At 40.9% G+C, this 26,921-nt stretch overlaps 1 protein-coding gene across 4 annotated transcripts in view; it reads left to right on the forward strand.

Annotated features, from left to right (window-relative positions):
- The window catches only part of CHN2 (chimerin 2), a 207,389-nt gene that overhangs the window by 76,958 nt on the left and 103,510 nt on the right, over nt 1–26,921 (forward strand). For all 4 annotated transcript variants that reach the window (XM_042861805.2, XM_024107015.3, XM_042861799.2 and 1 more), the window contains exons 2-3: nt 7,587–7,625; nt 18,934–18,989. In XM_042861805.2, the coding sequence (XP_042717739.1) occupies nt 7,587–7,625; nt 18,934–18,989 (95 nt within the window). The remainder of the gene's footprint in view (nt 1–7,586; nt 7,626–18,933; nt 18,990–26,921) is intronic.

The raw sequence follows: 26,921 nt of genomic DNA on the forward strand, positions 1-26,921 counted from the left end.
TGCTAATTTTTAAACTGTGCTGTAAGTAAACAGATTTGGCGCTTCTTGTTTGGTACATTATGCTGGAGGTGAAATTCTCTAATAGGCCAAAATATAAGTTAAAGCATGTTCTTATCATTTAAATTATTTTTTTTTAAAAAATGGCTGTTTTCTGATTAAAAGGAAAGTTTTGCAATAAAGCTGACAACTGCTGGCTTCTGCATGGGCATCCCTATGTTCTCCATGAAACATTAAACAGTGTTCATGACACACTGAAATCTTTCAACAGCTCCATTGCTAGTTATTAACTATGGGGGGAGTTCATTTTGCTCTTCACAGCACAGTCTGATTTAAAAATTCAGTGAGACTCTCATATGATTGTGTGGTTTATTCATTAGTTAAATAAAAGAACTGCCTTTCTTAAAATGCAAGTCAAATAGGATTATAACAGCTGCTTTAATATAAGTAAAATAATCCCCCAAATGACAAAGTAAAATCTGAAAATATTGCATATGTCATAACTATAAAGGGAAGGGTAACAGCTCTCCTGTGTACAGTACTATAAAATCCCTCCTGGCCAGAGACTCCAAAATCCTTTTACCTGTAAAGGGTTAAGAAGCTCAGATAACCTGGCTGACACCTGACCCAAAGGACCAATAAGGGGACAAGATACTTTCAAATCTTGGGGGGGGGGAGGCTTTTGTTTGTGCTCTTTGTTTGGGAGGTTGTTCGCTCTTGGAACTAAGAGGGACCAATAACAGCTGCTTTAATATAAGTAAAATAATCCCCCAAATGACAAAGTAAAATCTGAAAATATTGCATATTTAAAATAGTTTCCAACGTTACTGAAAATGGTACAGTGATATGGTGAACTGAGGTAGTTTTGTGTGTGTATACAATTTGCAAGAGACTCCAAAACAAACAAAAGGATAATAAGCACTCACCACCTTCTGTACTCTCATTAGGGATTTAGATAAGAAGTGAAAAATGAACATTTGTTATTGGTAAGTAGTAAGTACACAGTGGATAACAAATAATGCAACGATGGCTTTCATGTTGGAAAAATTATGCAACTGTCTCCTCTTCACTCCCCAGCTCCTCTCCAATCATTTGTATATTATAATTGCAATTATTTTAAAAAATCTGTCAATAAATATTACTGTTTAATCTCACTGTTCTGAAAGACAGCCTTTTAGTTAGCAGTTACATGACAATGTAGATATATATTTAATGTGAAAAATAGTGTAAACAAGAAACCCTGAGTTTAATCTTCATCCTCATTTTGAATAAAAAGTTTTTTTTAAAAGAAAACCCCAAGATTAAATAATACACTATCATAATGCAGGTGTAGTATATAGTGGAACTGTATAAAATCTATCATTCATTCACAGGAAATTTATCTTCAAAAGCTGGATCTTTCAGATAGAACAAAAAAATTGTAGTCCTGGTTCAGAAGACAACAGTAAAAAACAAAAAAATAGTAACCAAGAGACTGAAGTAGTGGATCGTGTGGGTTGTTAAAACTGCATACTAGCCCCAGTCACTGACCCAATGACTCCTAATGGCCTCTTTCTTACCATCGCCCACACGTCACTGTGGTTCTCAAATTACTTGTCAGATGAAGAGGAGGACTGAAGTTGGAGCACTGATGGCAGAGAATTCAGGCTTAGGCCAGGGCCGGCTCTGGCTTTTTGGCCGCCCCAAGCAAAAAAAAAAATGGAGTGGCCAGAACGGCAAAGCAAAAAAAAAAACCTGCGGCATGGCCGGAGCGCGGGTGCAGGGGGACCGGCTGGGGGGGGAGGTGGGGAAGCGGGCAGGAGAGAGAGAGAAGGGGGCTGCCAGGGCTACAGCAGGGGCGCTGCCATGCGGCCCCTCCTGCTGCGCTGCCGCTTGCCGCGAGGGCTCTGCTCCGGTCGGCGGGGACGGAAAGAAGAGGACTGCCCTGCAGGGCGCTCTGGTTCTCCGCGACGCCGCCCCCTACAGGGCGGCCGGAGCGGAACAAACAAACAAACCAAAAAAAAAAAAGCGGCCGTGCCGCCCTAGGATTGGGCAGAATGCCGCCTCGAACAATCTGCCGCCCCAAGCACCAGCTTGCTCAGCTGGTGCCTGGAGCCGGCCCTGGCTTAGGCAGACAGACAGAAGTACAAAGATTTTCTATAAGCCTGCATTGAAGCCATGGCAAAGACAAAAAGATCCTTTTCCCTGTCTTCCATAGTAGCTGCCAAAACATGGCCAACAAGCTATTCAGGGTGACAAACCCTTGATCAACCCAGATTGCCGGTATTCCACAACAGAGCCCAATTCTACTTTCTGGGGAAAACTAAGATTTCAGAGTACCTAGGTTTGGACGCTGCATAGAACCATTGTTAGCTGGAATGTAGAAAGAACGATATTACTATGCCACTTATACTTAATGCCGCATCACTTGTGAGAATGATACTGCCACTATCATTTAGGCGATATTGTCAGTTTTTAAGCAATCCTATTGACAGAACCTCTGGATAGAAATTAGATAAATTGTAGAACTAATTTGAAGTGGAACTGAAATAGTTACAGTGGATTTATCTTCATAGCTAAGAGTCCAGTGCACTAGAGAGTAAATCCTGATTCTATGATGATAGTAGTAGTAGTAACTGTAGAATTTAATTTTGATCCATTACCAGAAGCACTGATTTTAATATCAAACTATTTGGAGGAAGTATCCTGAATTCTTTTCAATACTCCTGACAAGCTGCAATGGCAAGACATCTTTAAGTAAGAAATGTTTTCACTCACTACATGTCATATATGGATCTTAGCAGTTAGAGCTCTTTTCCAATGGGTCATCAATCCTAAAATTTAAAAGAATCAAGAGAATAGCTTGATTTCCATTGGATTAGATGTACTTTGACTGCACAGCGCTCGGTATTTAAACTCCTGTACACCAAAATCGAAGAGCAATAAAAAAAAAAAGCTGATGGACTTTTTTCTGAAACTTGACAATTGATCATCATCTTTTTGAACTGCAATAATTGATTCAGATTAAAACTGGATTAAAATAACCCTCAAATTCTCTTCTTCAACCAAGTTCCAAAGAATAATAGGTGATGTCTTTGGTGGCATAATAAAAATCTGGGCCATGCATGGAAAAAATGAGACTTGAAGTCCATGCATTATAGCACATACACAGTTGCACAAAATAATTATTTAGGTCTATAACCTATGGGGTGGTGGTTGCTGTGCAAACAGAATTTGAATATGGACCTCGGGTCTTGTTTTTCACAGGTTGTCCCTCATTTATCAAACATCATTTTTTTTAAGATGTTGGCCCTTTATTTATTTTTCTTTAATTAAAAAAAATCCTTGTTACATGGATCTTGTCTCTTGCATCTTAAAGCTGTCTAGAACCTTTCATACGCTCTTTCGCTGTAAGCTTCATATTTATTCAACCGCTATTCTTCTCCTTCAGCCTTACATGAAAATATCTTTCTTAAGCAGTTTTTTATTCTATTTCTTCTTTGTGAAGACTAAAGCAAATTAACTGTAGAACTAATCTGCCATTCCTCATTCCCATTTTCCGGTATCATTTTTACTTGACCAATTTTCTCCACTATTTTTTCTGCCTAATGTGACCGAACTGCTGTATATTGAGAATCCTTTGATTTGTTGAAATATTTTCTGAAGTTAGCATTCAGCATTTCTTTTGTTCTCTCTATTATCCATTTAACTAGCTTCTAGATAGTTTTTTAGATATACTGTAATACAACCAATTTGGAAGACAAATATTTATTTCAAAGCCTTAGATAAACAATATTGTTGTTAGTATTCTTTATGTGAGTATCTGTTGCCATTTCTAGTCTTTCCAGCTCTTTTTATTAAATTTATGTTCCTCTTCTGTAGTACATTCCCAATATAATAAAGAATTCAAATAAAATCCTCTGGGCATTTTTTAGTCTTTCAAAGTCAGCCTTTCTAAACTCCAAAATGTTTGTGTTAGAGTTGACCCTCTGACATTTTGTGATTGTTTCACATTTGATGTTTTATGCTCACTGGTTTTTAAGTGATGTCTAGTGCCGTCTAGTGCCAGCCTTATTTGTAACACAGTACTTTCTGAAATTAGGTCCCAATAGTTGTTGAAAGTGTGGGTCATTCAATAAAACAGCAATAGGAAACAAGCATGTACTATGTCTAGGAATATGTCAGCACATTTATTTTTGCATATTATTATTATCCAATCAGCACCTAATTACTATGATCAAAGCTAATGCTAATAGGCCCTCACCTTCCTTCAACTTGGGCACTATTTAAAAAAATGACATGAAACCTGGACTCAGTGGCCCCTTTTCAAATCACCTGCATTTATAAAAAATAGACAAAAACAAAGGGTATTAAGTTGTCATAAAGTAACTCAGGGGATCACCCAAAATCTGATGGACAATCTCAGTACTCCAGTGATCCAAACCGGGTTTCACCTGATGGTGAAAAGTGAAGAACAACCCAGGTGATTTCATGTCACATATGGGGGCGGGGGGAAATCTGCAATATGTAAGGTTAATCAACAATCAAATTTTGAAATGTATCTCTTGGCTTGCTTACTGTTTGTGGAGAATGGATATGAACAGTTTTCCATTCTGCTAAATAGAGGCAGAAATGATGTAGCTAATGGTATGAGTAGCATCCAAGGGACCAGGAAACCAAAAAGGAGTGAATTACAGTAATCTTGTCTGCAAGTGATGATGGGAATTGTATGACTACAGTTGGGTACATGGAGAGGGGGGGACTTTCCAAATAATTCAGAGATAGAAATAGATACCCTGAGCTTTTGTTGAGAGCAGCCTTGCATGATACCTGCATTCTGCACCTGTCCCATTAGTAGTGGATTCATCCCCTATTAATGGGACAACAAATTATACCTGTGAGTTCCATTACATGTTTCCCTGAGCCATAAACAGGAACATTGTCGCTCTGGATTGAGTTTAAACCAGCTGTCCATCACTTCCACATAGATCTGTGCCATCAAATACCATCCATGATGGTTTGACAGTAAATAACACTGATAGTATTTACACTGTGTGAATGGTAGGTATTATTATGTAAGTCATGTATACGATATACACCTGGAGAAGTAGAATGGAACCCTGCAGTGTCATGCGTTAGAGTCTCTTAGTAATGGCACGTAGGTGCCCCTCACCACTTGTTGAGAACTCCCACTTAGGAACATTTTCATCCACTGATGAGTGAATCCATCCCCCTCCCGTCAGGGCCACAGCCTGACAGATCTGACATAATCAGCAAGTGAGAAGATTGTCCTTTACAGTGACTAATGTTATCTCCATACCACAAGTCTGTCTGAAACTAGACTGTACAGTGTCAAGCAGTTTATAAACGTTTATAGCCTCATAATGTATAAGAACATAACCTGATTCACTTTGCTTTTTCTAACTGCTAGAACTAACATTCATCTGTAAGCAAGGGTGCTGGAACAATTGATATGGGGGGGGAGGGTACTGAAAGACATTCTGTAAACCCTGTATATAATGGAAACAACTTCAAGACCTGGGGTGCTGCCACACCCCCATCACCCCTAGTTCTAGTACCTGTGTCTTTCCATCTGTCCAAACTGTGTGTACTTTCTCACCCAACAATTCATAGGCTTTCTTTTTCCCAGATCAATATAATAGATAAACCAATAATTGCTACCTTAATGGTTAAAGAGGTTAATGGAAAATATTTCTCAATTAGTAAAGCAGATTTTGTTGTGTTCTGGGAAATGCAGAAAATTTTTAGGAAGCAAGCCATGGAGGTGGGTGTAAACTCAGTAATAAAATGCCTGGGGCCAGATCCTCAGCTATTTTGTATGTCAGACAGTGTTTCTCCACTGATCCTGTGTATGCAAAGACCAGAGAAGAGAATAAAGTTTTTGACAATGTATTGTATGTGGCTCATGTTATTAAATTGCATTGTGTTGAACAATATGTGAAGAACCAGTTATACAGAAGACCTGGAAAAAGAATGTATTGAGAATTGTAATCTCATAGGGAAAAATGAGTGTTTGTCTCTACTTGAAATTTAAATACATTTCACTGTTTTCATATTAATGTCTTCACATAATATAAAAATAATTACCAATTATAATGAAGTAGAAAGCTAGTTACCCTCGGATTGCTCTAATATATGTACCTCTTTTGGTTTGAGAGCCATTTAAATTTGGCAGTGTTGTCTACAACAGATGAAGTGGATTTATTTGAAATTCAAGTCTAGTGGACTTCAAGAGCAATATATCTGCGAATTGTTACAGATTATCATCCCAGGCAATAACTGTGATAATTGCTAGGTTTTCTCTTTTTAAAAACAAAGTAGTTAAAAGTGGCATACTGTAGTTAATCATTAACATTTCCAGTAAACAAATTTTTTCATGGAGGTATATAAAATGTGTGTATTTATAAATAGACACGGAGAGTAAGCTATTAAAATGTAATTTAATTACATTAGCATAACTCGAGTGGGAGTTTAGTAAATACCAAATATTTTAATTAGCTTGCATCTTTTTATTTGGAAGATTAATGATATGCCCCTACATGACTGTTTACAGTGTTTAGCAATATGACAGTTTAGTGCCAAACTAGTATACGTGACCCTTTTAGAAATAGCTGTTTATTTAATTGTTAGTATTCAAGCTGGGTAGGTTGTTGACAGTGGGATATTCTGGGATCTCTGGATATTAAAGTATGAACTAAACTAAAATACACAAGTCTGTTAGCCCAGGGTGTAGCTGGCTTGCCCAGTCAGTATTGCACCCTGTCCCCGGCAGCTGGTGGCTGGGATATTTATATGAGCCTACTACAGCCTTTAGTTCAGGTAGTAAAGGCTCATGATTTTAGATCTTGAAGTCTAAGGTTCAATTCCCACTGCAAACAACTTTCCTGGGGGCATCATGTAATGCTTTTGGTAACACAGAGTATCAGCTTTTTGTCTCCTGTGTTTGTCTGTTCTTTGCATCAATGGATAATAATTTTAGTCTTTTACATTCAGTTGCAGTTTTTCCACTGTACTTTTTTTTTTTTATTGCTAATTCAGTTTCTGGAAAGTTTGTAAATCACACATTGGATTAAAGGTAGGAAAATTAATTGAATCATCCATGTTGGAATAATCAGATCTGAACACATCTGAGTCCAGTCTGAGTCACACATGTTTATTGGCTTGTTACTTACTTTTAAAGCCTTGATAAATAGGTTAAAAACGTGATCTGAAATCAAATTATATTTTGTTTTATTATGCCAAGCCAAGTAAATACTGTTTGAACTCCCTCCCTAGCTGACCAATCAAGTTAATTACTTTAAATATATTTGAGCAAAGGAGCTATATGAAAATTGGTAAGAAATTAATTCTGTCATATTTAAATAATTTGTAAAAATGGTATTGAGTCCATAAGTAGTGAACGTGATATTCTTCTCTAACTTCTCTAACGTGATATTCTTCTCTAGAACTGTACTGTAAATAAACATGCAGTTCTCTTGAGAAGGAAATGTTAATATTGCTAACAAGCTGTGGTCTCTACAGAAGACATATGTTGACAGTCTGACTGAGTTGCCAATTGATTGATTTCTTCTTCTTTTTTTTAATTCTAGATGCTGAAGAATACCAGCCTCCAATATGGAAATCCTACTGTGAGTATATCAGAAATCAGAATAAATATCAAAATCATCTTAAAAGAAGTTTCAATGGAAGGTGTTTTCCCTCTCTCTAAAACAATTACCTAAGTGCGTTCAGCTCTTGTGAAAGTAGCTGCATTGGCAAATTGAAGTTTTCTGTTTATTCAGATAACAAATACAATATGGGTTGCAGCAATGCAAACTCCTGCACTCTCCCTCACTGATGTGAAGTTCTATAGGGGCCATTTTTGTGGGTGACAGAGTAGTTCGATCTCCCTATCCATTCGGATTTGGTTTCCTTGCTGAGGCTGCCAAAAAGGATTCCTGTTATGGCAATTAGTTCTTCACTGTGCACTCTTGCTGAGCCTGAATTAGAGTGAGTGAACCAAATTTTTTATACAGGCCACAAAGCTACCTTCAGGTGATAATCGTTTTTGATCCCTATCAATTTAATCTGGTTTTAAAGTGGTGGTTTAGAAGTAAAAGGCCCAATATACTATTTTCAATCTTCTGGACTATCCAGTTCTCCTACTAAAATACCATTTATATGAAATGTAATGCAGAAATATGTTGTATGCTGCTTTCATTCCAGTTACACTGTACTATGATGTAGCACTGAGCTGATACAAAGCAGTTGGCTTTTACAATCTTGATTAAAATTTGATTTAAAATAAAAAATTAATTTTAAAAACTTCACTGAAAATTTTAATGAAACTGTAGTGGTGGTGGTGTTTGTTGTTGATTACCACATCGTTATTTAAGCATGCTCATAACTTTAGGCACACGAGTAGCCCCATTGACTTGAGTTGCATACAATCTTAAATACCTTGCTGACTTCAAAGATGTCTCCTTAGAATCTAAACACTATACATGAATGATCTTAGAAAAGTAAGAGTTGTAGCCCTGTTGGTCCCAGGATATTAGAGAGACAAAGAGGGTGAAAGTATTGTCTTTTATTGGGCCAACTTCTGTTTGTGGGAGAGACATGCTTTTGAGCCTACACGAAGAGCTCTGTGTGGCTCAAAAGCTTGTCTCTCTCATCAACATAAGTTAGCCCAATAAAAGATATTACCTCACCTACCTTGTCTCTCGTGGAAAAGTAATACAGCCCCAAAATGCATTGTTTTTCCACAGATTTGGTAGAATTATAAGATTATTGCTGGGAATACTTCTCCCTAGACTTCTGTTTTGCCACTGCCTTGGTTTTTCTGAGAAAAACTAATTCATTCTAACTTAATAGAAACTGACAATGTGATAAATTAAGCCTCAGCAAGATTATATTGACTTCAGTGGAACTAACTTATGCACACTTTAAGTTGTGCACACACTTAGTAGCTTGCTGAATCGAAGCCTACATTTGCTACTTCCCCTCCTAATCAAACTGTACTGAATTTTATTGTTTTTAGAGACAAAATGCTTCCTTTAAAAAAAATTGCAAAATTTAACAATTTTAGCCTGACTATACTTGTAAAGGAGTGCTTTAAATCAATGTTTTAGAGAGAAATCCTGGCCCCGTAGAAGTCAATGGAAAACTTCCATTGACTTCAGTGGTCTCAGACATTTTGGTGTGTGTGATGCAGCCTTTTTATGGAAGAGTTCAGGACAGAGCATGAGCTTTTCATATCATTCCAGAGCTGTATCACTTGTCTTGTGTTGACCATATTAGTACAGTGCAGTGAAGTATTTTTTCTTAGTTTTGTTTTCATGAAACAGCCCATGGAAACTTTTAAGCAAACATATCTAATTTACAGAGCATGATAAATAAGTTATTGTTAAGATATATTCAAGATCCGATTTTGTAGTTGACAACAAAGTCATCTCAGCATCTAAACTTCATGTCTGAATGACTCTGGAAAAATTAACTCAGCCCCAATTTTCATTGTCTTTAAACACATTTGATAGTAGTATAAAATTACAAAGATTACTGTTGAGAATATTTCTCTGTAGACATATGTTTTTCATTGCAGTCTTGGTTTCTTTGAGGAAAAACTACTACTTTATTCCTTCCAAGAAACTGACAATATGATAAGTTAAACATCAGGAAGATTATGCCCAGTGGTGGTATTAACCTATGAAATGATCTATCATTGTGTAACATCATAGTTTTTGTTTAAATTAGCGTATGTATTTCTCTTGAAGTGTCTGTATTCATTGATGTTGATCATTATTCATGTATTTTAGTTAATTTTTCCCTTTTTTCAGTTTGTCAGAATACTACTAGAATATCCTGTATACAATTTTTAGTTTAAAATGTCTTTAATTACTGAGACAAGGTAGGTGAGGTAATATTGGAGCAGATTCTGTTGGCAGAAGTAATGTTCAGAGCTCAAAGCCTTGTACCTTCCACCAAGAGAAGTTGGTCCAGTAAAAGATATTACCTCGCCCACCTTGTCTTTCTCATATCCTAGGACCAACATAGCTGCAACACTACTGCATGTAACATTTAATTTCTGTATAAGTTTAGAGACACTATGTTGTCTTTTGATATTTATTGACATACTAATCAAGCTCCCAATCCTGCAATCTGTACCACACTGGCCCTATATCCAAGCAGAGTCTCATTCAAGTTTACAGTGCTCACGTGCGTGCAGAGGTCCACCCATATGGAACTGCTTGCAGGATCCAGGCCTTACTTAATGACAGCCTAAAAGATTGTTTTAACAATATTTGGAATCACAGCTGTGTAGGTCTGCTGCAGAGAGGATGCCTATTTCTAATGTCTGAAAGGTCTTCGGTCAGTGATTGCACTGTCAGAAGATGCACCACATTCTGTTTCTTCATATATTAGGGGATGGAGAGGACAAGTGACCATTACTTTGATATTACTAGTGGGAACCCTGGTACAAGTTAGAAAGTAGCTAGCAGCCAGTGAACACTGAGCTACAGCGTGGATTAGATTTCTATCTCAGTAATCAGTCAATAAGTAAACATGTTTCCAACCACTAAATTGTTTGTGTTCTGTGGCACATTAGGAAGATTGTATTAAAAGATGTCTTTTCCCCTTCTGCCATTACTAAAGAAAGGAAAATAAGAATTGTAGTGTAAGCTAAACTAGTCTCCATGCTCTGTTTCATATGTGAAGCAGACAGTTATTTTTATATTTGAAGTAGAATAGGAACAGTTTTTGTTTTGGCTCTCTAGCAGCACTGTATATGTGTGCTTGTATCCTGGAGAGGAAGAGGACCCCAGTTTGTTCTATTCTTACCCTAAGAACATATCAATCTTGAACAAGTTATGACTACACTGCAATTAGACACCCGTGGCTGGCCCACACCAGTTGACTTGGGCTTGTGAGGCTTGGGCTAAGGGGCTGTTTAACTATGGTGTAGACTCTCAAGCTCTGGGACCCTCCCACCTTGCAGTGTCCTAGAGCCCAGTCTCCAGACCGAGCGCAAACATCTGCACTGCAGTTAAATGGCCCCTTAGCCTGAGCCCCGTGAGCATGAGTCAGCTGGCACGGGCCAGCCGCAGGTTTTTAATTGCAGCGTAGACACACACTTTCATTCAGGCTTGCTCTGTGACTAATTTCAGCGTTTGGAAAGATTGTCCTTGTCATGTCGTTGGTGTTCACCATACAAGATGCAGAGGGCATATCCTAGCACCAGCAGACCCCAGTGGTCTACTCCCTCTGAAACGCTTACTTCCTACCCCTGAACAGCTAGAAAAGGTAGAGTAATGAGGCAGAACATCTGAGTCAAGGCTCAGTCAAAAACTAAGGCTCCCTTTCTGCCATGTTCTTAGACATGTGTCTGAGGCCATATCGATATGAAAAAACACCCCTGAGCAATTTTAGTTTCGCCAGCATAAGTGGTAGCGTGCACAGCGCTATGTCGGTGGGAGAGCTTCTCCCACCACATAGCTATCGCCACTCATTGAGGTGTTTTTATTATGTTGATTGGAGAGCTCTCTCCCATCAGCATAGAGTTGCCACATGAGCGATCTTACAGCTGCATCAGTTCAGCTGTGCCACTGTAAGCTTGCTAGTGTAGACAAGGCCTAAGTCTAAGTAAGTGAGTAGTCCCACTAAAGTCAATCAAACTACTGATATGCTTAGGTAGGCATGTGCTCAAGTACTGCTTAAATTGAGGCCTAATGGCATAAATCAAGGATCTTTTTAAAACTTCTCCAGAAAGGAGGCAATGGTTTCTATAGGTCCTTAAGTAAAAACAAAGATGCACATATTCCCTACCCATCAGAGTGTAACTGATCATTAATCTTGCATAGTTTAAGAGGGGAGTCTTGAGTTCTTGACACATTACAGAATTTAAAAGGCAGCTGGAAGTCGGTCACTTTTTCCCTAACAGAAGGGGGGTGAATATAAGGTTTTCAAATGCCACTTGGGATGGGATCTACAGATATCACACAAAACACAGGCAGGCAGTGGTTGAGAATCCACCTTTCCTGCAGACAGGGAAACCAGCCATGCCACTGCTCGGTTGTGAGAAATTTCAGTTATGGGAGAAACCTCTCAGCTACTGTGGGCAAGCCCAAGTATAAAGAGGGAGAAACAAGAAGAGAGAGGACTGAAAAGTTTGAGACTTCAAGGGAGCAACAACTCTGCCACAGGAGCTAATATAACACCGACAGACACCGGTCGTCGATGATCCTGGGACCTTTGGAGCTAAATGCATGAGCCTCTGCTGTATGAGCCAAAAGCCACATGGCTCTTAGCTAAAGTTGTAGAGCAGACTCATTAATCTCTCTCTAAGTGGTCTTGGTGCCACTAGATGGGACAGAGCACCACACCCAAGAGGTGTGTGAGTTACACTAGCACCAGGCTGGCTCTGAGCTTCGTAAAGCCTCCTGGAGTACAAGGAAAGAAAGTACGTAGGGATGAAAGCCCTGAGGGCCAAGGGCTTTCTTTGGAGTTCATTTATGTTATATGTATATACTCTGCCTTTTTGTTGATTTTAATTTAAGCCACCGCTGCCCGGGTCAAGGACTGACCCAGACCATTTGAATTAGGATTTTGCCCAAGGTGGTGGTATCCTTGACCACTGACACCATCATTTTGTTGCTTGACCTCAACAGGTTTCACGGTTAGAGAATAGGCTCTCTTGAAAAGGAACTCCAGAGTTTCCCTTATTCATTCCAAAAGACAATTCAAGCCCTGTCCTCTAGCTGTAACAAAATAAGAGATTTGCATGCCCTCTAGTGCCTGTACACCAGAGCAAGTGATTATTTAAAGTTTTGTTAACCCTTAGAAGATGCTTAGATTGGCTGTAGTGCACACCAGTGCCAGACACGCCACTTACATTACAAAGTTATTGTTCAAATGCCTGCTGTAAAGCCAATTTTTTAACTTTGATATTGCATTTTAGACCCATTATTTTTGTGACATCAGTGTGCACTTCATCTGTGTTTCATGCTGGAATAAAGAGCCACTGCCAGTCTGTGGCAGTCTCTAAGTAACAATGAATCCACTTTTTCCAAGGCAAAAATAATAATGAATCACTTTGTTGAAAGCATTTCCTTTTTTTGATCAAGGAGAATTTGTCTCTAACCTGTCTGTCAGCTCTAAAGGTAGAGGTAGACTGGGTCAGATGCAATCACATATTTAGTACTATCACCAGCAATTATTTTGCTGGCACTTCAAGGCACCGTCGTCTTGTATATTTCAAGACTTTCAAGAACAACAACAAAAAACTCTGGATTTTTCTCAAGTTCTGAGCACTGAGCAGCTCCTGCTAAAGGGAATGTCAATCAGAGTGCTGAGTGCTCAGCACTTTTGAAGATGTATTGAAGTTAATGGGAGCTGCCGGGTGCTTATCACTTCTGAAAATTAGGTCACTTAATCAGCCATCTAAATACGGTCATAGGAATTTAGCTGTAGGTACCCATTTTGTAAAATCTCGGCCATAGTATTTTACTTGTATTTGTATCACATCCGTAGACTTAAAAATAATAAATATTTGATATGTGAACAAGATAGAACACCTATTGAAAAGGACACAGCTTTTGATATCATTGATTGCTCTCACTCTCCTCCTTATCATCTTCTCTTTGTTTCTGAGATGCTGTCTTTGGCCACTGACACTATCAGCCTCTTTCTCCAGCAGCTCCTCTGGGTTGTCTTGCTGTCAATTTAAAGTTAACGCGGCCAAAACTGAACTCCTTGCCTTTCCAATTCACAACATTTCCTTGTTATTGTTGAAGTCGCCGCTTGCCACCATCCAGCAAGTCATTCAGACCTATGACCTGGGGTCATTTGCTACTACTGCCTCTTTGTGATGGGGTCCTCTGCTCACCGCTGGAATGGCTCCTTCTCCTGGGGTTTAGTGCTAGATGGCCAATGCTCCTTCCTGTAATTGCAGGCTGTCTCTCTCTCTGTCTGCAGCCTCACTTTCACTGCAGGAGCTGCTGTTGCCTCTTCATGACTTGGCCCTCTGGCCAGGTCACTCAGCATTCCCCCGCCCCCTTCTGGGGTGGAGTTGTTCAAAGTCTCTTCATTTCAAAGAGCATCCAGCAGTCCTCACATGTGGTGCTCTGACCCTGTCACTCCTGGAGTGACCCAGGCACTCTTCCAGTTCACTACTCTGCCATTACCACTTTCACGGTGAACCAAGGCCTGCCCTCTATTCTGGATTCCTGTCCAGGGACCCTACAACACGCAGTCTGTTCAATCCCAAAATTTGCTGCTTCCTACCCTGCATCCTATAGGCTCTCTTCTCCAGCCTGCTCTCTTCAAGGTATGCCCTTCCTTCAGGCCCAGGCCTCCAGGTTCTCCTCTTTCCCTGGGTTTCCTCCATTGCTCTCTACTAAACAGAGGGTGACTACAAACTTCCTCCCAGCGGCCTTTGCTGCTGCCAGCTTCCTGGCTTTATACTAGCCCACCCACCTCTGTACAGGTGAGCTTCCCCCTAGTTAGGGCTTTTCTCTCACCCTTAATTCTCCTGCATTGCAGCCTACTTGGCTGATTGGGCCCACCTGGCCAGCTCAGGCCTCTCAGAGCCAGTGTGGGAAGTACACCCCACCACACTCTTCCTCACCCAGAAGGAAGATCCATTCCTTGCTATTCTGAGCTATAGATCAATACCAATAGCTGCTACTGGATAGAGTCCAATACAGTTCCCGATGGGAAGACAACTCAGATTCTTTTCCAAAGTCAGAACAGTAGTTCTATCTCCAAAGTGGCCAGACATGAAGAGAGTAGCCAAATTGGGTAAAAAGGCAAAAAGGACTTACAAACACTTCTATACTCAGAGAACAGCCAGATCTAAGGAAAAGGAATTCATCAACCGGATCGTATGTGATCGAAACTGATGAAACTGGTGGAGAGTTCAACGGAAACCATCAATATCTTCAGTTTGTTTCTCAGAAAGAACAATCAATAGAGCAAACTCTACAGATGGCAGATGCAGAACAAGAAGACAACTGAATGATTCTGAACTGACCACACCCAGTCATTGCAACTAATGGATAGCCGGATGGACCAAGTTGTTACACATTTGGATCTTGTATAGAAAACCAGTAAGATTCTGAGACACTTAATAGACTGATACGTACTCAACATTAAAGATAGCATGAGAGTATGATTTTTTTTAAATGAGGAAAAGGTAAAACTAAAAGGGGGAGACATGATGGAATGTTAAAACTGTGTTCGTGTTCACCCACTAGGTTGCACCATGTGCAACATAACTTACCTGAGCTGGTAACAGCCATACTTGGCAGTGCATTAAAGTATCTTAAAAGAGAACAGATCTCTTATACTGCTCTCCATGACAGAAGCTCTGTAGCCAGTCCATCTCTGGTACAGAAGCCGAACCTGCTAGTAGTAGCCTTGTAACCTACTACTTCCTCCATGTACAAGGAGCACATGACAACATCAAAGCAGTATCCAAATTATTAATTATTATTACTGGTGCATTACAGTTGACTTACTGCTTCTTCCTCCATGACATTTCTAAGCTCAGAGCTCTTTTCTCTCCCCACCCAGATAAATCTTTTCCAGACTCTTATCTTCCATCTCATTACTGTATAGATGAATTACCTAAGGCTCTCTGAAAACCACATCTCCCCCTTCCACTCTGCACAAAACATAATCTTTCTTGCTTTTCATTCTGATTGAACCTCTCCACTGATTATTCTCACGCCACCACATCAACCTCAAGCTTCTTATTTGGCTTTCAAGGCTGCTCATCACTCTGCGCCTCTCTACTGTAATTATCCTCCTTGAACTGTTGCTTTATCCCCCTCTCTTTCCCCTCTGCTCTGCCAGTGATGTCAGCCTGAAAGCCGCATTTGTCTACTTCATCCCAGCCACTTCCACGCTGTCTTCCAAACTGCTTCCTATACATGGAACACCCTTGCTGAGCTGTTCCGCAAAGCCATTACTTTGTCATCATTTAAATATTTGCAGAAAACCCACTTCTTCCACAATAGGTACAAAAAACAAGCTTTCTAGGTCATGTTATAAATTGTTTCATTTATTTACCTTGTTAGTATGGCTGATTATTTTTTGACAGATTTTTTTTTTTTGGAGTTGAAAAATGGAATTCTATCCAAGACTAAATTTGTGTTTGACACAATTTTGATCACTGGAAAAAAACTTTAAATGAAAAGTTCTGGGGAAACCCCCCCCCCCCCATTTTGAAATAATAGAAAAATTTCCATATTCTTGTAATATTTTACTTTCCTAATTTCCCACCCACCCACCCACCCCCGCCTCCCTCTCTTTTCCACCAGAGGAAAAAAACTATTACTTCCCTCTTGCCTACGTCTACATGCTTCAATCGTCTTTGTTGTTTTAGACTGTGTATTCTTCTGTTCTTTTTAAGACTATGTCCTCTGTGTTTGGAAAGTGCTTAGCCCACTGTGGGTGCCAGCGCAATCGGAGTAAATAATAATAGGTATTAAATGAAGACACATATTCAAACTTGACTTACTCCAACAATACTATTTTTAAGTATCAGAGGGGTAGCCGTGTTAGTCTGGATCTGTAAAAAGCAACAGAGGGTCCTGTGGCACCTTTAAGACTAACAGATGTATTGGAACATAAGCTTTCGTGGGTGAATGCCCACTTAGTCAGACGCATGTAATGGAAATTTCCAGAGGCAGGTATAAATATGCAGGCAAGAATCAGTATGGAGATAACGAGGTTAGTTCAATCAGGGAGGGTGAGGTCCTCTGCTAGCAGTTGAGGTGTGAACACCTGTACAGAAGCAGTTTCTCCTCCCTTCGTGTTCACACCTCAACTGCTAGCAGAGGACCTCACCCTCCCTGATTGAACTAACCTCGTTATCTCCATACTGATTCTTGCCTGCATATTTATACCTGCCTCTGGAAATTTTCATTACATGCGTCTGACGAAGTGGGCATTCACCCACGAAAGCTTATGTTCCAATACATCTGTTAGTCTTAAAGGTGCCACAGGACCCTCTGATACTATTTTTAGATATTTAAAGATTTTATATTTGAATATTGATTGTATTTAGTGCTCAACGGTTGTTATCCGATATCAAGTTAAATGCCATGCTATTTTTAAACATGCTTCTTAAATTCTCATAAGGCCTTGATTCAGTAATTAATACCTAACTTCAAGCACTTGAATAGTTCCAATTAAAGTTAATGGGACTGTTTACATAGATATGTATAGTTAGGAACAAGTAGCTTGCTGAGTCAGCAGTATCTCCAACTCCAAGCATTCAAAATCATGAGATTTTTTTAGAAGATACAGTTTGGGTTCTTTGTAGTTTAGTTTAGTATTAAGTCTTTAGGGTATGCTGGGGGCCACAGTTTTTCATGTTCTACTGTGTAACCATGAGGGTTGCAAAATAGCTTTTTTTCTTTTTAAATGAAAGCTGAGATCCTCACTTATTCACATGATCAAGGAGCTTTGAAAAACGCCATTTATCATGAGGCTTGTGAAAAAATTATGGGAGCTGGCAGCACTGAATCAGGCGGGTCCATATACTAATTCATAATATTGTGTATATATTTATGGCCAGATTATACCCCTGTGCATAAAAACCTATATAAGAGACAGGAAATCCTGAAGGGTTCTCCATTTTCATTTTCCATGCTATTTCCCAACCAGGGAGGGGATAGGGTTTTTCATCCCCTGCTTCAAAACTAGCAGGTGGCATAACACCCCCAAAACTTGCATGTTCCCGAAGACTAGCAAAGAAGTCAGAGGAGTTACAAGTGGTGGAGGTGTCTGTGTGAAAGTCCAGTACCTCCACACTTCCCAAGTTTCTTCACAGTTCTCTTCATCCCTTCTTTTAAAGGGTGATCTATGGCACAAAGGGGCTCTGAAGAAGAAGGTAATACAACCACCAACTATATTAGCTTTTCAGTAGATACTCCACAGTTTTCCAAGGCTGAGGGAGTTCCCCATCACTTGTCGTCTTCCCACAACCTGCCATCTTGTTGATCCACAGCCCATTGGGATCTTGGACTGGGGATCACAATACCATAGAGATGGGTTGCCCATCTCCCCTCTATATGTGTATAGAGGTCTACATACAGAGGGCTTCTCTTCAAGGGAGCAAGCCAAGCTTTGGGATTTTTACTAAAGCTGAGAAGAGAGGCACTCTATTTGCATTGTAATTGCTTGCCGTTCATCATGTGTCAACCCACATTCACTACTTGTGGAATAGAAAGAGGAAGGAAGAAGCCTCCTTGAATACATGAAGGGAGAGCAGTAGGGGTCAGCTATAAGGAACGATGGGAGAAGTGAGACCCAGAGTTCACTCAGTTGAAGTCCCTCACCTTAGAACCCGCAGAACGAATTTGACTTTGGGAACCCTTAGGATGAGCAAAGTTGATCTGAAATATATTTGAGGGTCTTAGGTAGCACATTAAAAGGAAAAGGAAAGTGTGGAAATGTTAGCATGTGGAAGCACTAGGGGTCTCATTCATTCATAAATAGTTATCACTCATGTCTTCAGTATGCATTGATAAGATTCTAGTGAAGTTTCTTGCAGTTCTTTCCTAGCCAAGTCAAAGACACTGGAATTTTATTTAAAAATTCTATTATTGAGCTCTTCAGTAATACTATCTGCAACAGAGGAGTTTTATCTTGAAACATTCAGAAGGATTTGTTATATCTAGCCTTGCAAGCAAAGTATGGAAATACACAGTGCCAGCAACAATACAAAACTAAATTGGGATTATATGAATAAATAAATGTTACCAGTGTACAATTCCATGACTAATTTCCATATAAATGACTTGACTTGCATGCATTCTAAAAATGTCTCTGTACCCCACCCTTTTTTATATTTATTTGCGTTTTCTCAGAAGCATCTGGCTAAAAATATCTGAATGAAAGTTTGTGTATATTGCAGTCCTCTAATTATTATTGCTTTTTTATATTTGACAGTGTATCAGTTACAACAGGAGGCACCGCGTCCCAAGAGAATCATTTGTCCTCAGGAGGTCAGTTCTTCTTTTACTGTATCTTGTTAAATCTGATGAATTGTCAGTAGTGTATTCATATTGGGGATCTTTCTATATGCTGAGAGCAACTGTCTGTTTCCATTTTCTAAAATACTGTGAAACATATTTTATATAATTGTTTTCAGATTATAAGGTGGGTCTTTAAAAATGGATTAATATTTGTTAAATCAGCACAGAGATGGGAATACACAAGATTTAACCACTACAGAGACCCCTTTCCTGTGGAGATGCTAATCAGGGCATCGTATGACTCTGCTCTATGCAATACCTAAATGCTGTGTTTCCCTTTTTTCATAGTGTTGTAGGAGAAGATCCATATATTTACATATTTAAAGATATGCAACATGTCTTCACTCAATTCATGCAGTTTGTTCACAAAAAGCACTTTTTCATGAAAGAAGGCTCGCCTGTCCAATGTTAGCAAGAGCGTTCAAGATAAAATATTGAATTAATAGCAATTTTGTTCTGGCATATCATGGAAACTTTAAAGTTTGTAGAATGTAAGAAATCTATGGAACTGAAAAAGATTGCTGAATCAACATTTTCATGCTTGTCTGCTTTTTTTTTTATGCCATTCATCTCTCCTAGTTTATCTAGTTAACTTTTGAATATGGTAATACTCCTTCCTTCCGTACTGTGTCTTGGTAATTATAAAAATAGGATATTGTAAGTATATATTGATTTCTCCAATAAATCAATAAAATTGGGATGGTTTTGGCTTCTAACATGTCAAGGACAAAGTGGCTGCAAGCTCCTACAATACATATAGTTACAATAATAAATATTATGATATTACTAATAATACTGAGTTCTTCGCTATATAAATTTTATACAGTAATCAAATGCAATTAAAAATATACAAGCTGTGATGTTAAAACCCCCTGAATATATAAGAAGAAATACATAGAAATGTATCAGTGTGATATTCCCAAAAGTCTTAATTATCTGCTTTGCCCTCTTCCACCATGCTATTGTCTCTTTATATAGCCAATATCAATGTAGTATCCGAGTGCCTCTCAAACATTAAAACATTTATCCTCACAACACTTCTGTGGTGCAAGGAAGTGTTGTACTGAGGCACAGACAGCTCGAATGACTTTCCCAAGGTCACATAAAAAGTCTGCACCAGAGCCAGGAATTGAATGCAAATGTCCTGATTCTCAGCCCAGTGCTTTAATCATAAGATCAAGTTTTACACTTTCTCTCATAGATGCCAGCTAGCAGTTATCTGAGAGTAGGGCAAAATTTTGGCATAAGAAGGAAAGCCTTCATGCTCTGTCAGATGAGGGTGTAAGCTGAGCATACAAGATCATAAAAGGGACAAGCAAATGTGGTTAAAGTCTCTCTCAGTCTGTCCCTGTCAAAAATGCTGCTCAAGAAAGACACCAACATGGTGACCCTTTGGGACTCCAATGCACGTAGGCCAAAAGGCTTTAACAAAACTTTTCTCTTATTTTCCCATACAAAACTGATGATAGTTAGTGCTCAAGGGCTGTAGCAGTTTTCAAAAGGAGAGCCCATTAAGATTTTTATTAAGTGAAAATCCAGATAATCATTTCTTTCATAGTCATTCAGTATCATATCTTCAAAAGAGCCATGGGTAATAGGCATGGAAGAGTATCACTCACTCCCCACTTCTGCCTTATCTACACTCACGACTCAGTTGTAGGTTGAAGAAATACAACTTAATCAAGAAGCATAGCAATTAAAAGGATACTGCTAGTGGAGTAAATGTGTAGGCAATACAGGCCAATCAAGAACTCTGCAATAGCATACTGTCTCAAGCATACTGCCTTGCTTTGGTGGCTGATGACTCTTTTGGCAGGCGAAGTGCACATCACGAAGTCTCATAAATTCCAGTATACATCTTCCTCCTTACAGTCCTGGCCGGGGGTCTCTGCTCTGCCCCACCAGGACTGCAGCTTCCCTCCTGCACCTGGCACCTGCAGGGATCCAGGGTCATGCAAGGAGTTCTCTGCAGCTACACTGTCATGGTCCCAGCTCTCTTACTCACCAGCCAGGTGTTTGGGAGCCCTCCACAGGCAGGAACTGTTCAGCAGGGACAGTGGACTCCTCATTCTCCTCATAGACCTGGCCAGGACCGCAGCCTCTCCCCTACCCATTGCACCTGCAGTACGTAAAGTCTGTGTAAAAGTTAAGACAGGACTGTAAGTAATTTATGGCTCTGTATCTTTGAGCTTTCCTAATTACACTCTTTTCCCACTACCACCTGCATAAAAATCTTGTCAGCAAAAACAGGTCATCACTCCAGTGAGATACATGCTGAACTGTTGAGAGTTGGGTTATCTAATGATTTCTAATTAATAACCACCGACCGTGTGAGTACTGTGAATATCCTCTCTTTCCAATAACATTAGATTTCTGCCAGTATCCTTGCTTTTTCTAGATTCCTTCCACAATATTTTAATAGGCATCCTTTACAAATAAAAAGTTTATTTTAAAAGCAATGTTCAGCTGGAATGTGAGTTTCTAGACAGTGTGCTGGTGTTTGCAAGTATAAAGATATACAATAAAGAAGTGTATTCTTTTATTATAGAAAGTCAGTGTATGTAGTGGCTCTCTGGGATTATTCTACTGAAACGGTGGTTGAAAATGGCACATTTGCAGTAAAGAATTAAAGCAAGATGTGCCATTTTTTGGTTTTATACCGGAATAATATTTTTAATAGCATTCAGTTTGAAAATGCCATTTCAACATGTTATTTTTAATTTAAGTAAGTTTTTTCAAAAATATTTTAGTGTTAATAAAGTAAGGAATTACAGGATGAATGCTGACAGTGTTTGACTTGGGGACATTTTCAGTAACTGTGGGTAAACCGTGAGTTTGTTACAGTTTTCTTTCTTTTCTCTCTCTCTTTTTTTTGGGAAGAGGGTGATGGGGGTGTGTGTGTGTCTTGCAATGAGTCTTGAAATATATTATATTCTGTACTAGGCTACATATTTAAAGCCACTCCATTTAGTTAGCTTTTACTGTTCTGCTCAGAGAAAGTCTTATTGACACAGTGCTGATAACAGTGTGCAGGTTAGTGGGCTTATCTACATTAGGGCTTTCAATACTGTTAACAGTGGTTCAGCTGAACCAGTGTTAGCAACAGTGAGAAATTTGTCTGAAATTTCCCTAGTGTAGACAAGGCCTTCGAGCTTTAACCTATATTATTATGTAGAGAAATGTCAGCTAATTGCTATGTTCATTGTTCTGAATTCCAGCTGGGTTGTGTCTAAAGCAAGCAAAAAATATGGTTCCTAGAAAAAGCAGTTTCCTCTCTAATTTTGTATGATAATGAAAGGGAGAGGGTCTTTTTTTCTCTTGCAGAAATGCCTTTTTCTCAGCTGAAATGTGAGACCTAGGATTCTAAGGGAACAAAATAATATAATAATAATAATTAATCATCAATACTAGAGTTGTCAAATGATTTAAAAAATTATCGCAATTAATTGTGAGATTAAAAAAGTAGCCGTGATTAATCACAGTTTTAATCTCAGAGTTTTAACACTACCCCCTAGGGTGGCATTTTGGATGTTTGGCTTATCTTGACCCTCTGGATGTGTAAGTTGTAGGGTGGGAAGAGGACAGTGCGGACATTCCTCATGCCATCCTTTTGTCCAGATGGACCTACTGAAGGTGGAAGCCATCTGTAACTAGACAGCACCCTGGACCGTCTGAGGACTTCAGGTTTTCCTGAATTTTGCAAATGTTTATGGGCAATTCATTGCCAACTTCTCTAACGAACAGTCGTCTCTCCCCCCCCCCCCCCCCCGACTTTGCTGAGTCTAAGGTCTTGATTCTCCACTCTGTCCATGGATTGGAGGGACATGTGAACCAGTTCCCTTATTTAGGGCTGCCTAGCACTGGTGTAAGTTAGGGAGGCAGAGGAGCAGCCCTAAATTCCCCAGAATGCAAGGTCCAGGAAGGATCCTATGCCATTGGGATACAATATTAGGTATAATGGAGCTCCACTCTGCTATGGCTCCCCCTTCCCTGTCCTACCCATGACCCACTCCCAACATATGATTACTGACACCAGGAAGGTAGTGGCCCAAAGAATCAAGTCCAAAGCAGTTGTTAATCTTGCCACACTTGAAGGATTGTCTGTCATCTGGAATACACCTCTATCTCGAAATAACGCTGTTCTCGGGAGCCAAAAAATCTTACCGCATTATAGGTGAAACCGCGTTATATCGAACTTGCTTTGATCTATCCGAATTCGTGTTGTATCGGGTCGCGTTATATCGGGGTAGAGGTGTATATGTATCGTTGTACCTTTTTGGTATACACATAAGGCCAAAACCTGTAGTCCTTACTCAGTTAAAACTCCCATTGACATCAGATGAGGGTTTTGATAAAGATCGGAAGATTTGATCAATAATGCAATTAAAGTAGCACTATTTAATCTCTATGATTTGAGAATAAATGGCTCTTACCTCCCTGACCCCTTTTTACTTTAAACATTTAGCTCTTTTTTAATGGCTAAATTAGAGTGTATTTCTCATAGAATAAAGTAAAGGAGAGAGAACATTTATTGAAATTAGGGGTGTTATTTCTGTGACAGTACTTAAATGGAAAGAATTCTTCAGGGTGTCTTCTCATTTCAGTGCAGTGTGACTTGGATGCAGATGATATACATGAAATGACAATCTGCCATTTTAGGGCATATTCATCTCCCAAACGCATGATTCCCAATAGTTTCGTGAAGAATTATCCTGCACAGTGGCGTAGGACTTTATTGCAATATGCTGTACACTGAATATCACTCCTGGTCTAAAAAGGAATCACAATTTCAAGGATATTAAAATGTAGTAAAGCTTTAAAATTATTTAAAAGAACTATGCATAATTAGACAAGTTAACGAATAGATTTAATGAGAGAGGTTAATTTAGTTCTAAGTATTGAATATAAACTTCTGGTACTACACCAGACTGTGTTTCGGAGAATATGCTGTAACATAGGGGGGGAAATCATGGACCTAGAATAAATGTTTCAATAAGTGTTTTGGTAGGGGGATGCGAGAATGTACTTTAACCGTCTAGGCATCAGGGTTGGAATGCCCAGACTCTCTGAAATCTGAGCTTCAGAAGGACAGTTCAGAAGTGCGGTGGTTGTGTTGGTTTAATTTGAGTTTAAGCATAGGAAGTCTCCGACTCTAAAATTAAATTTGTTTGTCCAGCTTGTGTATGGATCCTGGAATAGTTACGTTTACAGGCTACTCCACTACAGTTCTGATTTCCTGATTGAGTTAATAAATTGCTTATCTACCCTGGTGTTGGAGTCACTGAGGCTTATTGCCCTGAGTGATTTTAGCATCCATGCAGATGATGACTCTTCAAGGATCTCATGGCTAAAACAATAACCTTGGAACTATTCAGTATGGTTTCTGGCTCAATAGACAATAGTGGTCACTCTGAATTGTGGGAGGGGGATTGGTTTGGGATTGGTGATTGCACACTTCTTAGATCAGACCATTATTGCCTACAGTTGGAGGTTAGGGCTCATGCTTACTCTTATTGTAGAGAGGTGACCGTTTTTATTGGTCCAGGCTGGGTGGTTATGATAATCACAACTTTTGTATATTGGCATGGTGGTCCTGAGTGCTCCCTCTCTCTGCACTCTCCTCACTGGTCAACACTTTATAATGCTGATCTGGCACAGATGATGCATGAATGGTGGAAACTGTGTTGGTCAGTTGTGAAATGCAGCTGTTTCTTCTTCTTCCAGTGATCACTCGTGTATTTCCACAATAGGTGTGTGTGCTTGCCATGTGCACCAGTGTTGGAAGTTTTTCCCCTAGCAGTACCTGTAGGTGAATGCCCCTAGCGACCCCTTGAGTGGCACCTCCATGGCGTGGTATAAGGGGCGCTGCATACTCCCCCCACCCTCAGTTCCTTTTTGCCACCAGTGAAGGTGCTTGGGAACTGCTCTGCTCCAGCTTTGCTACAGCTTTTCCCCAGAACTCTTGTTTGTTCAGTGTAGTAGTACCTGTAGTTTGATTAGTTTCAGTTTAGTTTAGTTAGTGTGCCCGTGCCAGGACATGCCCCGCGCCCCAGGTTTTAAGTCATGCGACACTTGTAGGCGACCGATGCCAGTGAGTGATCTGCATGCGACTGTTTACGCTGTTTGGGTGAAACCCATCTCAGCAATCGCTGCAAGATTTGCAAGTCGTTCAAGCCTCGGACCAAGAGAGAGAAACATTAGGCTCCAGGCCATCCTGATGGAGTTGGCGTTGGCCCAGACTCCAGCGCGCCGCTTCAAGTCAGCACCAGGTACCGCAGTGTCGGTGTGCAGCTACCATCCGGTGCCATCTACCAGTTGGCACCACTTCCCATCCACAGGCCACGCCAAGAAGGCTAAGAAGAGCCCTCCTCTGCCGCGGCACCGGAGCAAGACTGGGGGAGAGGCTAGACCCATGTTGGGCAGTCCTCAGTCCCCATCGGCCTCTAGGCCTCCAACTCAGGTCAAGCAGAGTAACCAAGCCCATTCGGAGCAGGTTTCCCCTGATGTCCGGATGCCCTCCATGCCAGAGGCCCTGCAAGTGGCTGGTACCAGGAGCACTGCCAATGTTGGCCCCGCAGCCCAGAGGCAAGCCGCCGCTGGGATCTCCGCAGTCCCCACCCCTGACTTGGTTCCGGTCACAGTCGAGGGAACGTTCCCGATGCCCTTTGCCGCTCAGCGACCGTCCCATGCGTAGTCCAAGCAGGTCGCCGTCGACTCCCACCAGGTTGCCTGGCTGGGTTCCAACTGACAGAGACTCCAGGCACTGCTCCGCCTCGAGGAGCAGACACTGATGGGACCGAGGCAGATGCCACCGAAGGTCCTCGTCTCAGAGGGGCTATCGTAGCTAGTCGTGACACGAACGTTGATGCCATTCCCAATCGTCATCCTGCTCCAGGACCTCGCCATGGCACTGCTCCCACAGCCCCAGGCATCGATCACCGTCATCTTGTCATTGCGGAGCAGCAGCTACCAGTGGTACCATTCCTCCATGTCGGGATCACAGTCTTGTGGTTGGCACTGCTCCCAGCACCACCACTCCTCCAGGTCAAGGGACAGCGGCAGGTTGTACATCAGCCCAGCCTCCCTTCGTAGTCGTCCATCGATGGGTCAGGCCAACCAGGCCGAACAGCCTGCTCCGCTGGTGCCAGAGCCGGTGCAGTGGCACCGGGCTCCGTGGCTGGCACAGTGGGGGCTCGCTCGGTGTCCAGAGCCTCAGAACGGCCGTCGGCCTCCCTCTCCCAGCCTCCAAGGAAGGAGTTGGTGGGACGTGCATCTTCAGCACCGTGCCCAGAGAGCGACCAGGTGGTGGATCCTCCGGTGTCAGTGGACAAGCAAAGTACTGTGCCCGCCTCCTCACCCTCCCCTGATGAGGCGATTATGGCCCCTCCTCCCTCCGTCCCGCAGGAGGACTCTAAAGCCCACCAGGAACTATTGAAAAGGGTGGCATCAAACCTGAACCTTCAGGCAGAGGAGGTGGAGGAGCCCTCGGACTCCCTTTTTAACATCCTGGCCGCCTCGGCACCGGTCAGGGTGGCCTTGCCACTCCACAAAGGGGTGGCAAAAATTTCAAATGCCCTGTGGCAAACCCCGGCCTCATTGCCCCTCATCTCTAAGACAGCGGAACGCAAGTATTTTGTACCCACCAAAGGGCATGAATACTTATACACCCACCCTGCTCCTAACTCCCTGGTGGTCGAATCGGTCAACCACATGGAGCGGCAGGACCAACCAGCCCCCACTCCGAAAAATAAAGATTCAAGGAGGCTGGATTTATTTGGGAGAAAAATGTATTAGTCCTTGAGCTTCCAGTTATGGGTGGCAAATCATCAGGCTCTCCTGGGCCGGTATGAGTTCAATCTGTGGGGCGCTCTGCCCAAGTTCGAGGACTCCTCCAGAAGCGTT

The sequence above is a fragment of the Chrysemys picta genome, chromosome 2 (genome assembly GCF_011386835.1).
Source record: "Chrysemys picta bellii isolate R12L10 chromosome 2, ASM1138683v2, whole genome shotgun sequence".
Taxonomy (NCBI): domain Eukaryota; kingdom Metazoa; phylum Chordata; order Testudines; family Emydidae; genus Chrysemys; species Chrysemys picta.